Consider the following 17,839-nt stretch of genomic DNA (forward strand, 5'->3'; position numbering starts at 1 on the left):
AACAATTCTAAACAAGAAATTTCATTCTTAAAAGTCCTCCAACATCTTTAAGGATTCAGAGATACTGGAAGAGAACACTTGTTGCATGTTCTTCACTGCCATTATCATGGATGAATCTATATCATGTTAAACATGATATAGTATTTGTGCTTCTACAATTTTTCAGGACAAACTTCACCCTTTCAAGTTCTTTTGACGTTGTGCCAAAAATTTAAGGAAAACAGAAGAAAATCTAAATACTCCTTGTGTGTGCTTCACTCTGACAATGGCATGTTTTTGTTATTCCTGCAACACAATGCCACTCCCTGGGTGCTTCCGCTGACAAAAGCCAAGTGACAAGTTCTACTAACAGTAGTATAAATAACCCTCAGCTCGCAGGTGGGCTCGTTTCCTTCTGCGTTTCCCTTTCTTTTTGTCAAGGTAAATGGGGAGAAACCCTGCGGATCACTCTAAGCCCTGGGTGACAAGAAGGAATGGCTGACCGTGACATCTACTTCCCGCTGTCTACGCTACAAGGTCATGGAACAAGATCTGACATTCCAAAGCTTAAATAAGCAGGTGCCTTCCTAGATCTGTCATGGGGCTTCAGCTTGTCTTTTTTTCTCCTCCTGTTGTAGTCTCTACAAGAGTGTCTGCATGCTATTTTCCGTATGACGTAGAGTGGCTATTTTTATTTCCCGTAACTCGTAGGGAAAACCATCTCATCTACGTAATTCGTAGCGAGGCGACCAAATTAAGCATAATTGCCTTCCATGACTTAGCGTAGTACATAGGGGTTCTTCTGAATTCAGCGTAAATTGTTGTCGGGACCCCCCATGCAGACCCTCCTACAAGACTCCGGCTTGGCTGAACAGCAATAGGGGACATTGGCCAAGTTAGGAATAAAAGTACTACATGAAAGCCTAGGAGTGAATTGACCGGCCATCGGTGACAGTTGGATAGACTGCAAAAGACTGACATCCTGTGGCAACTTATTCTTCTCTTTTTTTGTCCAGCTGACACGTTTGCTTGGAGACCATCCTGTTGTATCGCTGTCAAGTTAGCACTTGAAAACAAAATTGAGCATTCTAGCAAGATCATACAAAACGTTAGCCTAAGATAGAGTACAAATGATGCCTTGACTGGCTTGAGAGACAACATTGTACTGAACTGTCATATGGCTTCAGCTTTTCTTTTATTCTCTCCAGGACCTATTGTATCGCTGTCAAGTTAACACTTGAAAACAAAATTGAGCATTCTAGCAAGGAGATCATACAAAACTTAAGCCAAAGAGTACGAATGATTACCCTTCACCAGGCTCCTCGGATCGCTAGTGCAATAGTAGAAATTGCACTAATACTAATAGAGGGAATAGTATGCTAGGTAACCACGGTCATGTATTGACCTCTCTGGCTAGCCGACTTCCCTAGCATACTATTCCCCTTTATTAGTAAGTCCAATTTCTACTATTTGACTAGCAATCCACAGAGCCTGTTAGAGGCTAACAAACATTGGCATTGCCTGTAACATCATACAACAGGGAGGAAAGCTTATACACTGAACTCATTAAGCACAAAACGAGATAGAACCATTAGTAATGGGATCTGAGTGTGACTGTAACCAGGCTAAACAGAGTCTGACTAAATGAGTCGGAAAGAAACAATCTACTGGAAAATGTGGTTGTGCCAAAGCAGGGCACTCCAAATGTCATGCCCACCCTGTGTTGAAAGGTTAGACATTGCAAACCTTGCCTTGGGACTTTGCTGTTTCCTGACTCTCTAATAGATAGAAACAGAGCTTGATTACAGCCATTCTTAAATCATTAAACAAAGGACAAAATGTTCACATACGTTCAGACTTAAGACTACTATATGATGGAAAAACTACCTTAATTTGTCTTCTCACGTTTCAAGAAGAGGGAAGAGACCCTGTACTTGTAACATTTATCTTTCTACACTTCTACTGTAAGTTATTTAACTGAGTGCATTTAGCCCATGTTGGGCATAGGTATGCAATTAAGATAATTGTCAATGTCATCATCGTCGTCATTGTCATTACCATTAAACACTAGTAAGATGTCAAGAACCAAGGCACAGTATAAAAATACTAAAATGTGTATCTAAATCAAGAAAACTAATCATAAAGAAAGACATTTTTATTTGTGCCAAAGTCATTAAAATTTGTGTCAAATATCTTTTCTGTAAAAATATTGTACATTCTGACAGAAATTAGGTACTAACTGTAATAATTGAACTGAAGGTTGCCCTTTTGAATGACATGTGAAACGTAACTCCACATTCAGTGAATCAGATATGTGGGGTTCACACATGGTGCCCCCAAATGTGGGAAATGACTTTGCGAATGTAAAGTGACTGGTGTTGTACCCTTTTGCAGTAGAGTTCAAGGGCTTGCTACCGAAAACAGCATGTTGCCAAGTCAAATACTTCTAAATGATTATGGCTACATTAGTTATTCCCCATACGCTTTGCTAATAGACATCACTGTCAACTAAAAAATATCTGAACTAGTGTACTAAACTAACATTATCACTCAATAGCGGCATACAGTGCACTTCACATTGCAGTTGAAATATCTACAAAAAGCAACCAAGAAACAATCTGTAATCAAAGATTTGTATCTTTAAAGGTTAGATTTACAGGACAAAAAAGACAAGCTGAAGTTAAATGTTACTTTTACTAGGTTTGGTTGCCAAAGTCAGAAAATGTTTCTCCACAAGTGAAGCAAGCACATTCTAAAAATGGCAAAAGCAGCAAAAAAGATCAATGATCTGTAATCAAAGATTCATATCTTTAAAGGTTAGATTTTGCCTGCCAAATGTAACGAACCCTCTCAACGCTACTCTAAACCCGCCTAACAACAAGGGAGCACAGCTGTCAGAAAAATTTGACATCACCACAGGCGAGGTCACCGCAGGTCAGGACAGGTTTTCGATAAATACCAATGGATACACTCAGCTGGCTCACACAATTGTCTTGACTTTTACCAAGGAGCTTTTATCAGCCTTGCTTTTACAGACACAAAAATTACTATCTCCAGATCTCCCCCTGTAAGACCTGGAGTCTAAAGACTGCCAAATATGATCAAACTACTGATAACAAAATTGTCCTAATCTTGTCTTTATCTGTGTGCTGTCCAAATAAGGTATACTATAAAGCTGGATAGAATGTGTTGGTTTGGAATAATGCTCAGGTTTTCGATAAATACCAATGGATACACTCAGCTGGCTGACACAATTGTCTTGACTTTTACAGACACAAAAATTACTATCACCAGATCTCTCCTACCAGCGCTCCACCCTACAGACTGCCAAATATGATCAACTCCTGATAAGAGAATTGTCCTAATCTTGTCTTTATCTGTGTGTTACCCAAATAAGGTATACTATAAGTATAAAGCTGGATAGAACGTATTGGTTTGGAACAATGCTCAGGCTTTCGATAAATACCAATGGATACACTCATCTGGCTGACACAATTGTCTTGACTTTTACGGACACAAAAATTACTATCTCCAGATCTCTATCAGCACTCCACCCTACAGGCTGCCAAATATGATCAAACTGCTGATAACAAAATTGTCCTAATCTTGTCTTTATCTGTGTGTTGCCCAAATAAGGCACTAATAAAGCTGGATAGAATGTGTTGGTTTGGAACAATGCGCAAGAGTTGTATCTTTTACTGCCGGAGTTGAAATATGCACTGGGGCGTTGGTACGGATAAAGGCATATGTCAGAACTGTACCCTTTCCCTCCAAGCGGAAAGAATCAGCTACCAAAGGTTGCAGCAGTCAGCACCTGTCTGAGGGTGAATGGGTAGAAAAGAAACTATTGTCCCTGCGATCTTTGTACGGAAAACTAGAATTTCCATAATCCTGCTTGACTATTTTAATCTTTCAATCCTTAGCATACCATGTCGGGGGTAGAAGAAAAATGGCATTACTGTCAGTACTGAATTGAAAACACTCACTATCAAGCTCATGAAAAGAAAACAAAAACAACTTAAGATTCACAAAGAAATTGGGAATAATCCATAAATCCAACTGTAATTTTGCCAACTGTAGATGTCATAACAGAAATAGAATTATAAGAAACATTCTCTTTCAATGTCATGTTATCACCAACTGTACATTTGGTAACAAGTTAAACTTGATGAAAATAATTGGATTTTTTGCTTCTCAGTATCTTTACAAATAGAGACTAATGGTAGTGCTAATGCAGAAAATACATCACATGTAACCGATACCTTTAAATCCCGAAAAGGGTAAACATCATTGTCACAACCCTTTCCAGCGCGCAGCGCTAATTGTCCCTTTAAAAGGTAAATCTCAAATATAAACTCTTATTCCCTGCCAACACTGGCGACTGTGCTATGTTTGCCTTCAGCTGACCCAACATCGACAGCCATAAAGATGTTTTGATTTCTGGTTCTGAAGAGTTCCTGGCAAGGGTCGGGCTAACGTCAGCTCATTAGCGCCGTGTAAGGAAGTCAAATACTCCCATCTGTAACGAGTGCAGCCCCCTTTGTGAACACCCATGTTCGATAAACCCTACAAACCGCAAACCTCGCGGCAAAGGCTACGGAGCGAGAGACCTACTTTTGGGAGGCCCCGTTTACATATACAGGCCTTTGATGTTATATGAACTGAGTGCCATTCGTTATACATGCCATTAGGTGACAGTTCCCAAAAGCAAAGGCAGTTTTAAATCTCCCTGAGAAATGTTCAACCAGGATTCCGCCGTTCGCATCCTAGTTACCCCGTCCCCGACGCTCAAACACATTTGAGTAAGACACAAACAAGTGGAGAAATTGCTCTGTCCCTAATTGTATTTGACTTGCACAACTTCATTTATTATGCAGGCGGGATTTTTATCTGTCTTGACAGCCGCGCGCCCGATTAGGAAAAATACATTTGAATCCATTTTTCATCCCTAAACAATTTAAAGCACCTCTCCAAACACTGGGCCGCTTATCATTATTTGCAGAGCAGGGGATATTTGGAGCTAAAATAGTTACCCAATCCACACCCGACTTGGAAACCAAGGCCTCCGACCCGTAAATTGCCACTATAAATAATAAATGGCCGTCGTTACATTTGTCAGAGGGACTTATTTTTACATTTGTGGCCCACACTCGCCAGTGGGCACCTTGTTTTAACAACCCCGAAGACTTTTATGAGCCAAACACAAGATAAAACTATATTTGAAACCTTAGTCAAGAGTACCCTATAATTTAACACTTCATACATTTATAAACATAATGACTAGGATGACTTTTTCCATTTCTTGTTTGTGCACGTCTATGAAATTTTCTTTGGGTACCTTGCCACTATCTCTTTTCTTGAAAATCATAAATCAACAGAATATCTTTAAGCGTTATTTGACATGGTTGTTTTCGCGAACACACCTATTAAGTGTACAAAAATCAATCGTCGAAAATCTTATTTGTCTCCAGGGCAAAGATCGTGAGCGAACGTTTCGGTTACTAGAACCTCCTGACGACAACGCTGCCAACAACACTGTCACAGCGGTTATCGTTTCCAATAAAAGCTACAGTTACACCTGCTCCTGGGTGCGCCACACGCTGTCATTCCAATGCTACCTGTAGGATTCATGTCCCTCTGTTGCAGCAATCAAATCTGAGAATCTCAAGTCAAAGCATGCGTGTAGCCTTGGTTGTCTTTTGACTTGTTTCCAACGTCTTACAACTAATACAAGTGCTTCAAATGTGTGGTTGCATACGTAACCCAAAGCATCAACTTTGGTACTACAGGCAAACCTGTACATGTGACCACCTGGCCAATGTCATTACTTTTAGATGGCAATCAAATCTGAGAATCTCAAAGCAGACGTCTGGCCTTGGTTGTCTCTTGACTTGTTTCCAACGTCTTACAACTACAAGTGATTCAAATGTGTTGTACCGGTATACGAAATCTTAGACTAACTTGTCAGATATGCTGTTAGTTCTTAGATATGCCAGTAATGTGTAGCATTATAATTTTCATTCTTGTGTATTTGTATTTGTCCCTGCTTGTAGACTCTATTATCAGCAATGCTGCCTGTGAGTCTGTGTAATGTATTTGTCACATTTTCCAATAAATCAAATTAAATTATGTAATCTGTGGCATCAAGTGGAAAAACTTTGGTACAGGCAAACCTATATACAGTGACCACCTCTTAAGGACCACCTGGTCAATGTCACTACTTTTAGATGGTCCCCTGATAATTTTTCTTAATTGACACAAGCATTGATTAAGGATCTCTCTAAACTGACCAGTCTCCATATAGACCAGATTTAATAGGCCCTTGAATAGCCTTCTTTAACAGTTTCGACTGTGATGTTATTTGAAAATATACAAACCAAGGAAAAGTGGAGTGAAACAAAAATGAAGAAAAAACAATTGACACCATACATCTGCTTGAAGATTAAGATCAACCTCCAGTTTTTTGAGGGACAAACTCTTGCCAATAGGAATCCTCCCTCCAGCCCTAACACTCAGCCTTTCCCAGATTGACAGGCGAAATAAACGTTGCAGAACCGTCGCACTCAGGGAATAGCTGACTCCTGACTGCCCCTGCATTATCGCCTTTCAAATGTTTAATTTATGCGCATCGAGTGAAAAAAAAAAGTCATGCTATCACCTTCGGGCTGGAGGATGGAGAATCGTGCCAATGACAGGCTAATAGCGTCGGCTCATCTCCGGTAAACGAGGCCAGAATCATCGATCTTTCCTTATCTCATTAATTTGCAGCGTTTCGGGGCATTTGTTTCCCCCCAGGGCCCGGGTGTTTGAATTTTGCCCATTGAGATGCTGACTGGCGTGACCAAAAAATTCTGGCAGGAAAGGACGGGGAAGGAGATCTCGGTATTCAAATCGGTTATATTACTACAAATGTACTAAGCAAAGCATTGGCTTGTTCTATAGCTATATTGAATATTCACTTGTTTTGTAGATCTTGGCCAGGACTATCTCCAAGACCCATCCCTCTGTCCAGTGATGGAAATTTTCTTGTTGGCATGTAAGAAAATTCTCCGTGTCCTCCAGACTGATATCATACTGATGAAAATTAGTTATTCGAAAGACAGATTCAATAACAAAAATTTATAAAAAAACAGGTCTAACAATCAATGAGTGAGACAGGAAAAAAATTTAAAGCTGAAGACACAACACTGGTCATAGGCTCATAGCACAATTTTGTAACTTTATGTCTCGGCGCATTTTTTTCACCGTATGACATACTTAAGTGACACAAAACGAGTGAAATAAACATCAAAACCAAGCTTATTTTAAGCCATTAATCCAATGATGAAGTACCAAATAATATCATCAGCATATGCACTCATAACATGGCCAAAAGCAGACCCTTCATTTTACTGGCAAGGACATTGTGAATGACATTTTGCTTTATTATTACGACTGTACGTTTCTACATTACGACTGTACGTTTGTGCTGTGACATTGAAAAGGCCTACAAATGCTATAATGCTATCGAAAAGCAGCCACTAGTTGACTAGAAGTAAGAGAAATATTACATCCATAAAACTGTGCTGTAAAGATATGTTTTCTCTCCGCTCCGACTCAGTCTATTGAAAACTTTTATATCAGCCTTATACATCCTCTCCGGCTTGACAGTCGGCCCATTCAACTTGTAACGAGTGCTTTCGTGATTTCATTTTCCTTTGTACGTCATCCACAAATTATGCAATAAATGTCGGGATGACTTCTAATATCAAAAGAAGCCATCGACGCCTCACAATGCCGGCCAAAGTACCCCCTGCTTTCATCTCCTAAATTCGGGATTTTATTTCCGCAGAGGAACAAAAAGGAGGGCGCACAAATGTTCCCCTGTCTGCCTGTCCCATAAATGTATGTCTGAAATCAAATCTGTTGAATTGGATCTGCCGAGGCAATCACACAAAGAGCTCTTTCTTCCCCCGGTGGTAAATATATCCCACTCTCCAAGCTCGCTAATGGAGCCCAGCATTTAGACTTCTTAATGTTTCTTCCTAATGCAATGCAAATAACACACAATGAAACAGAATCTCCGGCAAATGGAAAGCTCACAAAAGCGGGGCAACTGGAGCTCGCAAAAACACCCCGCACTAAGCCGCTTGGCCGGAACACTTCGGGGTTTGCTAATTACCCTCGCAGATGGAATACAAACATGCATCCGGATACTTTTCCTGGTCAAATGAATTCTTACATCTGTGGGAAAAAACTGCACACTTTGGGAGCAGTTGTCAATGCTTGAGTATGGTACAAGTGTAATACTAAGGAGAGAGCCTCTGAGCTATATCTGCTATATGTGGAGACTTCGTCAGTCTAATAAATGAAATCCCAAAACGAGAGTATTCTTGGTTAAATGAATTTTTATGTCTGTGGGGAAAATTGAACACTTCAGGAACAGTTGTCAATACTCAACCATTGTAGAATGCTGTGGTACAACTACAAATGTAATACTCGGGAGAGAGCCTGAGTAATTTCTGTTCTTTGTGCAGACTTCTTTAGTCTTAACAGATGAAGTCCAAAAACATGCAGCATACAGATAGAAATGAATTCTAACGTCTTCAGAAAATATTTCTATTAAGTTTTAAGAATAGAGTCACGAAGCAAATCATTAATGTCAATACTTCTGTTGTGATGATGTTGTAATGTAGGGTGGGGATAACTTTCTGTGCTTTGATTGAAGAGATTTCATCAATCTTCTTAACACAGATGGAATCTAAAAAAAACTACCTCCTGATACATTTGCTCATGAAAATGAATTTTTACATCTGCGAAAAAATCTTAAAGTTCTAAGAATAGAGTATAAGCAAATGTCAATACTTCTGTTGTAGTACACTGTATAGAATAATGTGCGGTTGGAATTTCTTCAGTCTTCGTAACACAGATCCTTGCACTGATGGAATCTTAAAACAGGCATTTGGATACTTTTTTTACTTGGAAATGAATTTTTACATCTGTGAGAAAAAATCTAATACTTATCTTATGAATCAGATGTCAGTACTGCTCCTATTCTTATAATATAGTAGCCTTTGTGGGATTGGTGAGCAGTTGTGTGCAATGTTGCGTTTTCTTTTCTTTTCTTTCAATGTTGCAATTTCTTCCAATTCTGATCCCCCAGCTTTTGTTACAAATGATGGACAGGTCTTTGTCTCCTTTTAATCATGTCTTGAATTTTATCTCGAAATCTAAATCTAAATCAGAAAACAAATCAATACACACTCCCCTGGCTAGGATTTCCCCAAACAACAACAGACAGCTCTGCTTATCCTGTGTAATATAAATCCTCCTTTTCGCATACAAATGACTGATTCTATCATCAACTATAATTGCGCACTTTGGATTCAGTATAGCTACATTACACTGCATTAATGCATGAGTATAGCAAACTACTGAGATGAATTATTCCAAGGCAAATGGCAAATTGTACATGCCATGATCTCAACGGGATTCAGATAGGTCATGGATCTAACCTTTTATTATTTCTACTACATTAGTTTATCTGGCAAAAAAAATGTAACTTTTTTTCACACATACAAAAATAAATAAATAAAATTAAATAAATATTTCAATTCCAATGGCAAAGCAATACTGGAAATTACACATCTCCAAATCCTTCCACTGTCCAGTCTAAACTTTCTTGGGTGAATTGTTCCACTAGCCGTGAAAGGAGACAAGTTGGTACCTTTTTGCCCCACTAACCCCATATTGCCTGTTTTGTTCGAACACATTTATACAAACAAATATTTCAATTCCAATGGCAAGGCAATACTGGAAACTGAATAGTTACAAATCACTTTCTTGTTCCACTAGCTGTGAAGAAAGGAGACAACTTGGCACCTTTTTGCCCCACTAACCCCAGATTGCCTGTTTTGTTCGAACTCATCTGTGAAAAACAAGGCCATAAAATGCTGTGAAGAGGGCCGATGGCTGATACCGCTCGGCACACCCTGGCACGAGGGTGCTATAACCAACACTGGCATTTATATGGCTACTCAAACACAATTGTCATTACATTCCTCACCAACAAATCACACTGCCTTAGAAACCAGAACTACTGAAAACGAAAAAAAAGAAAGGTAGAAATAAGTGAATAAAAAGCAGCAACAGACTGCCGACAAATGTTTGAGTCCAATTATTTAATAGACACAGTCTAATGTCAAATTGGAAATTTCCTGATTTCAAATGAGCTATCTGCTCTGTTGAATCTATTGATTAATGGAAAGATTACCAAATAACGAAATGACTGCATGCAGAGAGCTACCAGTCTGCATTAAAGAACAATAACATTTCGAGAAATTTACTATGCATAAAGAATAATTTGTAAAGAAATTGTACAATTGTACAATTAAAGCATACAATTGTTGATATTGTCCATTTGCTCATTTTTCTCTTATCTACACTGGCAAATAAAAGCTGTGAAAATCTATCCGATCACACTCGCGCCTGGCACCAAAGTGTCTACCCCAGACGGTATGGGCGACTCCCCCTATCCCAGCTTTCACACCCCACAAAACTGTTCCCATTGTGGACAGATGACAATTGTAATGACCAATGGTAGAAATACAAATACATGCCACTGTTGATAGGGGTGGGTAATTTCCTTAATGGTGTGTTTATCACTTACCACCTTAATGTTATCCCACTACCCAAACTGGCTGTCTCAAAATAAAGATAAAAACTTCTTTCTCGTAAGAAATATACAAATGATGGTATTTTCTACAATTGTGGTTGAATAAATTAGACAGATGTCTTGGAGGTGACAGATGTTTAAACTATTGCAGACTACACCTTCATGGCTGAAACGTTTATTCTAAACTAAAGTCAATTCTTCCAGGTCACTAGACCCTATGTATGCATGCAAAGTGGGCTCTTGAAAAATACAACGCCCAAAATTGTTTGGCACAGGAGCATTATCTGTTATCACAATTGTAGGAATTATTCTGAGAAACGGGGCTTTCAACCAGCGGGGACAGGAAAATTGCAGCGATTGTGGGGGTTACCCCTGTTCTAGTCCCCAATTTTGTCTTCAAAGCCTCACGAAACCTTTCTACAAACACTTCAAGCCAACCGCGGAGAAAGGAATCGAATAAATAACAAAAGAAGCGAGCCCGAGGACGAATCGTCACAGCTCTTTTCAATCGGGTGGCATTTGAGGTCGTTGGTGAATTATTATCGTTCGCAATTAGAGACTGCGTCCATTTTCTGGGCGGCGCACTTGGAAAAACAAACCGCCTGTGAAGCTTTTAGCCTAGTGAATTTAGCCAGAAAAAAGGCATGCTAATTCTAAAACACGAGGTATAGATGATGGCAAGGCCATGGAAGTTTTTCTTGCTACGCGTACGGAGCAAATACGGCAATCCACACGTCAAATATACACTTCGGCCCAGGACGTATTACACTCAGAGCCGGTCGCGAACACGGGACAATTTTCCAATGGAGTGACCCAAATACTTCTCTTGATGCATAGCTACCGGAACAATTCCGAGCGGAATTTTATTGACCGTCGACCAGAAACATTTCTAGCATTCAAATGTAGAAAACAACTTTCTTTTTTATCATTGAACTGACGTTTACAGACAAAAAGTTGGACCGTGGAGGTGCGTTCGTCTTAAATCGTCTACGTGAAGTTTCATTCAAGGATTTTCGTAGCAGCTTGTGCCCGTGGCCCGTAGATTATGGTGAAGTGAACGATAACAAGCTCTATAAGAGAAACACTAACACACACACGAGTCGTGTGGATGGTAGGAAATGAGGAGAAATGGACGTTTGTTATGACTGTATACAAACAGCACTCATGAGAACAGTGCCGACCGGCGGTGTCACCCACACACACACCGGCCAGCGACGGGACATATTTTATAGCGCTACTGATCTCTCTCGGCTGGAGCATTAATGCATGAAAAATAGAGTCCAGATGTTCCAAAGAGGTCGAAATTCCTTCTCTTGAAAGAATAATAACTTAAAATAACTAACACTTATTTTGACAGACGTAAGAATTGTTTCGGGTGTTTTTGATGTCAGTTATTGAAGCGCGCGGACGACGGAAAAGACGACAAGACCTTTTCATATCAAAATCAACCACATTGTATCCCCGTTAATTTCTAGGAGTTTGCTTTCTTTGATATCGGCAGATAAATATAGCATTATTGTCACTTGACATTTCAAGAGCATACGTAGAAAAACATTTGTATTCATAAAGCTGTACAATTCGCTCGTCGTAATTTATGACAAAATCGACATAAAATCCGGCCCGTTATCACGGACACAAAACTTTTTACACCGCGGTCTGTTGACGCTAACGCCGTATTTTACGATCTTCCATTGAACCAGAAACGGCGAGTACAATAGCGTCAAGTTCACGTAACATAAATCACGTGGAAACACAAACACCTGTGCGGTGCAGGTTCACGTTCTACCTTGTTGCTTCTAAACGTTGGTGTTATTCACTATAAGTATAACAGAAAAGCGAGAAGAAGTTGAATTTATCCAGCAATTCTAAATAGTCTGATAAGTTTTGTATCTTTATCTGTTAACTGTATCTTTTCAATATGTCTTGTATGTCTGTACTTAGCCCGGTGTGACAAAAATGTGCAATAAAGGTCTTCATCATAATTATTTTTCTCTCGGTCTCTCTCTCTTACCTGGAATTTGTGCAGTCTTCGTACAGGACGTCGAACTCCTCCTTGCTGAGGAGCTTGCAGCGGTTGACGCCCGGCTGGATCGCGCCGAGGCCCCGAAGGATCCGTACCTGCTCCACGTTGCAGACCACGGGGGTGATGTCCAGGCGCTTGAGCTTGGTGTACACCGTGTGCAGGCCGCCGACGAGGTGCTTCAGGAACAGGTCGAAGGCTTGCGGAAGGCAGATCACTTCTCTCCCGTCCACGGTGAAGGCTGCGACCTAGAAAACGACAGAAAAGACGATCAAGATTTTAAGTTTTTAGAGGGATGAGCTTTCTGAGAAGACCAGACTTTTTGATAGAAATATTCGTGTTTTGTTATGTTTCTTGGGTTGTAATTCTTTCGCACGCCGCAAGGCACGAACTTGACTTTCACGACAAGAAGACAATCAGACAAAAGTGAGAACAAAAATATATGCGCAAATAATGACTCTGAATAAAAGAAACATTTGACAACCGATTGGCAAAGAACTAGGAGGTTTAAGATTTAGAAATAGAGGGAAGTTGTGTTGGTGTGAAGTTCGTACCTTGGCGCCCCTATAGTCGATCATCCTGCAGACGTTGTTGGCCGGCGTGTTCTCGGCGGGCGGAGGCGTGCTGTACGCCGGCTTGTCCAGTTTGAAGAGCCCGAGCGGGGAGGCCACTTGTGGCGGGCTCAGCCCGTGACCATGCCCGGGCGAGGGGAGAGGAGGGCTCGGCTGCGTTGCCATCGGCGTCCCGGGGAAAGTCTCACAGGGCGAGCGGTCGCTTGAAACACGATAATATCCGTGAAAAAGCAGCTGTGCTCGCGGGCGAACACAACTGACTGAACCCCTGCTACGTACGGGACGGCCCGTACGAGGATCGGTCTCCGAGTTGTGTGTTCCCTTCGAAGAAAACAGTTCAAATCCGCCGCTGGGAGAGTCCGTAGCGTTCGCAGGCTCACGTGGCGGCGTCGACGTCAAGGTGTGGACGCAGGTGACGCTCGTTCGGCGGACGTAACGTCGCTTGAAGGCGGCGCCAGGACGGAGAGGGTAGAGACGAGAGAACGTACACACTCGCACGCGGCGCAAACACTTCCAACTCGCATGGGTCACAGCTGAGTGAGGGGGCGGGGCTTACGCGCCAACTAAATACTCCGGTTCACTTGCACAAAAATAACAACGATTTCTTTTCCTCATACCTGCCACAAAATTAGCACAAAAGGTAGTCCTCTTTCTTTCAACATCTTATCTAGAATTTTTTACACCAATTCCTATCACTACATAGCTTTTAAACTAATGCGTTTGTAGTTTTGAATGAAACATAACAAAGAAATTCAAACCAAAACGCTGTATTAGATAAGCCCAAACATCACTGTTTGGGGCTCTGCTCCAACCGGCAATACTCTAACAATCGCAATGACAGAATTTCTGCCATTGCTGATTGGCGGGTTGCATTAACGCTCAGTTCTGATTGAAGGATTGCTGCAGGCCTGCCTTTTATAGGACGGATAGTCAATGTACCGTAGCTTCTTTCAACATATTCTGGCGCTGAGAGAGATATATACATATAGCTACACGCACGCATCGAAGTGTAGGGGTTTAACAGTTTCTCAATGCGTAGCAGTGATCATACAAATGTATTTCTTTCTTTCCGCGCGTTGTGTATAAAGTAGAATAGAAGGTTTCGCGCTGTAGTCTATCAAAGAAATCAGGCTCTAAATATGTGGCGGCGGCAGCTGTCCGAATCATTATTCAGTCATCCATTCCTCGCGTCCGCTGCGGACGGGAATGTTTTTATATGCTGTATTTTTTATTATTCATTTCTTTTGAGGTAATTTCGCGGATTATTGTGGGCATTTATCGGCGCGCGTGTTGAGGGCGATACGGACTCGGCGCGTCAGCGGCGCGGGACAAGCGGCTTGATTCTTTCCTGTTTTTGACCGGATCTACTTTGAAGTGTGTCGGATGTGACGATGGCGGGAAGGAGCTTGCCCGTGACAGATTAAACGGGAAAAATCTATATAAATAAGCAGGCATCCTATCTGAAGAAACCATAATGCTGAAGGCGACAAATTGTGCATTGAAGTAAAAGATGGGAACAATCCGACACATTTCTCAGTTTGTAGTTTTGTATAAACCTTTGATGGTCTCAGTAAGCAATTACATTAAAACTTTACACAGATGTGAAACTTAAGACATTTTTTATTCAAATTAATATTTACTAATTCCTATTCTATTTTTGCATCTCGGTAGTTTTTCTAAACTAGAAAAAAATCTCTTTCAACTTTTCATGTCCTTTCTGTACATTACATTTAATGTAGGTTTAAATGTTGACCTAAAATAGAAACTACAAGTGTATTATGCTTTCAGTTTCCCTTCCGCCTAACTTAAAGACTCAGAGGGCGTTTGTGAATAGAGTTATGTGCGAATCACCCTTTACCCTTCAGCGGTTATCCTTCGATTCGCCCCGTCAGAAGTCTAACGGATTTCTCTCTCCAAAACATTTAATAATCTCTGCATTTACGGAGGAAAGTTTCGATAAATCTCCATCAGCTCCCGATCCTGTCTGCGTCCCGGGGTTGGTGAATTATTGATGGGAATATTATAAACCATTAGAGTACATAAATACTGCATACTCCCATTCCCCAGCGCGCGGCACCGCAAAAACCGTCCGTCTCTCCCTGTGATATTATCTTCTTTCACAATCTCTAGGTCATTGAACAACTAAGAAGAGATATAATAACGGTTACTCCGACAATAAAGAACGCATTTAAAGGAAGGAAATGAAAGATTACGTGTGAGTTGCTATGGGGAGATGATGAGGGAGAAAGGCCTGCATATGTATTGATTGTTTCAGTGATTCAAGAAAAGGCCTTTAATGGACGCAAAGCCAATTTTCAGGAGTGGTTTCGACTATTTTGGCAGCCCATCGAATTTCTGAGAATCGACCGTCGAGGAATTAGGGCACGCAGGAACAACTGTATCAAAAATACGTTAACTCAGAAAGTCAAATACAGGGGAATATGCGTACCGGATGCGCTTTAGGGACAGAAAAGTACAATTTAAAGTTGATATATAGATTTTTAGATGTAGAATTGTCGGGGAGGAAAGGCAAGAGTATTTCAGTGGTGTTCGGGTCGGAGTAGAAATGAGAAATGAGCGTAAGTAATGGTCTTTGACAGTCGCAATTCAGTTAGTCATAATTGGTTAGCTGGGAGAGAAGAGAGGACAGTTTAGGAAATGGGGGCAAAACATATCGGTCAATCGTAAAGGCATAGGAATTATGCGATTCTCTTTTGTCAAATGTTTCGCTCTTTCGCGCGTTTTATTTCTGCTATACAAATAATGATGATTTCTGTTTTCAACGTTTGACGGAAATATTTTCTTTTGTCTTTCTAAAACCTTATTGGTTTTATAGGCACATATTGGAAAGGCAAATAGTCATAATGTACTTATTTCATCTGTTCTGGCCTGAAACTGATAGGGGTTGACAGTTGGAATGTGGCGCGTTTTTCCACTAGGGAGTTCAAATATGTGTGATATCTAGTTCATCCGTGGTCGTGGCATGCTTCATAATAGCGATCCTTGAATTTGAGTCTAGTTGAGGTTTTTAGGTTTCATGAATTTGAAAGAAAAAAGTCTATATTATCAATAGACCCGTCTTTTGTGGGGTTAGAAGTCGGGGTTTTGCCCTAGACACCCAGGGGTCACGGGGCACCGTCTGACCTACATAGATAAATCTCTGCACATTTCGGTTCCAAAAATATTTCCTTTGTGCTAACGGTTATACCCGTGAGTATATACATATCTAATACTGACAATTAGCTGCTATCATGGTAGCTACACATACTAGGATTAGTAGGCATACCTTCCTTAGCGATCTTGATAGTGGGGACTATAACATTCGGTTCCTCAAAATGTTCTCTTTGAATCTTTTTAAGGATTGTTAACGTTACCTCCTTAATAGATATAATAATCACCAGGTGTATTTTGCCAGCCAGTAGGTACCCATTATGAGTAATGAGGCTGATTAACGTGGTCGAGGCACCTCCTCGAGCACGGGACCCCCGTTTTACGTCCCTCCCGGAAGACGATTTCGTGGAAAGCACTGTCCGGACCGTCGCGTTGCTTAACTTCCGAGATCGAGGGATCGGGTGTACCAACGCGCCACGCGGCCGTATCTTTACATACATCTGTGAAGTTACCTCCTTGACTATATACATATTACAATGTAGTACTGACGAGCGACTATGATGTTTATGTACATGTTATAGGAATACATACGTTTTTGGTATCTGCTCTAATCTAGACAGCAGAGGTCAATGAAGACAGATGTCGGGTTTATTCCGACTTTAATGGCTTTGATCGGTTTATATGAAAGACGGTTACTTTGCGAGATAAACGCATTATTCTCTGTCAGAGGAGCCAGTCCGTATCTGTTCGTGGCAGTCTCTCCTCATAAAAGTCACGCGCGGCGCCTCGTTTGTGGGATGGACAGGACTGTCTTTGTCGTTTTACACTTGTACAGTCGTTAAAAAGTTTGAGTCCTGACCCCCAGTCGACCCTCACGGTATCGTAGTTTTCAAGCAGTTGTATACCGACTCAGTCTCACTGTTTTATGCGTGATTTTGTAAATCCTTTATTATCATTATTAGCTTATAGTAGCCGAAGAGTGAAAAGTTAGTGTCCTGACCCACAGTCGACCTGCATCATAATCTCCGAGCAGATGTACAACGGCTCAATGTCAGAGTTTTGTAAGTCTTTTGTAGTGATGGGAAAGTGAAAAAAGTGCGCTACTAAAAATATTATCAAGTCATTGCCCTGTAGTTTGTTGTATAGTATAGTATACTAGTATTATAGTAGTAGTAATTTAAAGTAGGCGAAAACTAAAGAAAAGAGGGTATACTCAAGACAATGTGTTCAGTGCTGTACATCTGTGCAGCTGAGCGTCGAAGCCTGCTGCCAGACTATTGTTCATCAGTTGTTTGGTTTGAGCATCAATTACTATAACCTCCTTAGTTTGAGAGAGGCTGCGCTGATGAACGGATAAGAGAAAAACAGTGCATAAACTCTAAGCCAACTTGCTTCCAGCTTGCAAAATGCTTCCAGGCTGTGCTGTATCATCCGTCTGCCCTTGTCTATCTGTGTGAGAGAAGCCTCCGGTGTAATGATTGATGTAATCGCTACACCATTCGG

At 40.9% G+C, this 17,839-nt stretch overlaps 1 protein-coding gene across 1 annotated transcript in view; it reads right to left on the bottom strand.

The window, feature by feature from the left end:
- Positions 1-13,761, bottom strand: part of LOC118419501 (dachshund homolog 1-like) — a gene marked incomplete in the record, with an annotated part of 57,393 nt that extends 43,632 nt beyond the window's left edge. Inside the window, 2 exon segments of the mRNA XM_035825907.1 lie at positions 12,645-12,901; positions 13,208-13,761. Coding sequence (XP_035681800.1) covers positions 12,645-12,901; positions 13,208-13,390 — 440 coding nt within the window.
- Between the last annotated feature and the right edge of the window lie 4,078 nt (positions 13,762-17,839).

The sequence above is a fragment of the Branchiostoma floridae genome, chromosome 7 (assembly GCF_000003815.2).
Source record: "Branchiostoma floridae strain S238N-H82 chromosome 7, Bfl_VNyyK, whole genome shotgun sequence".
Lineage (NCBI taxonomy): Eukaryota > Metazoa > Chordata > Leptocardii > Amphioxiformes > Branchiostomatidae > Branchiostoma > Branchiostoma floridae.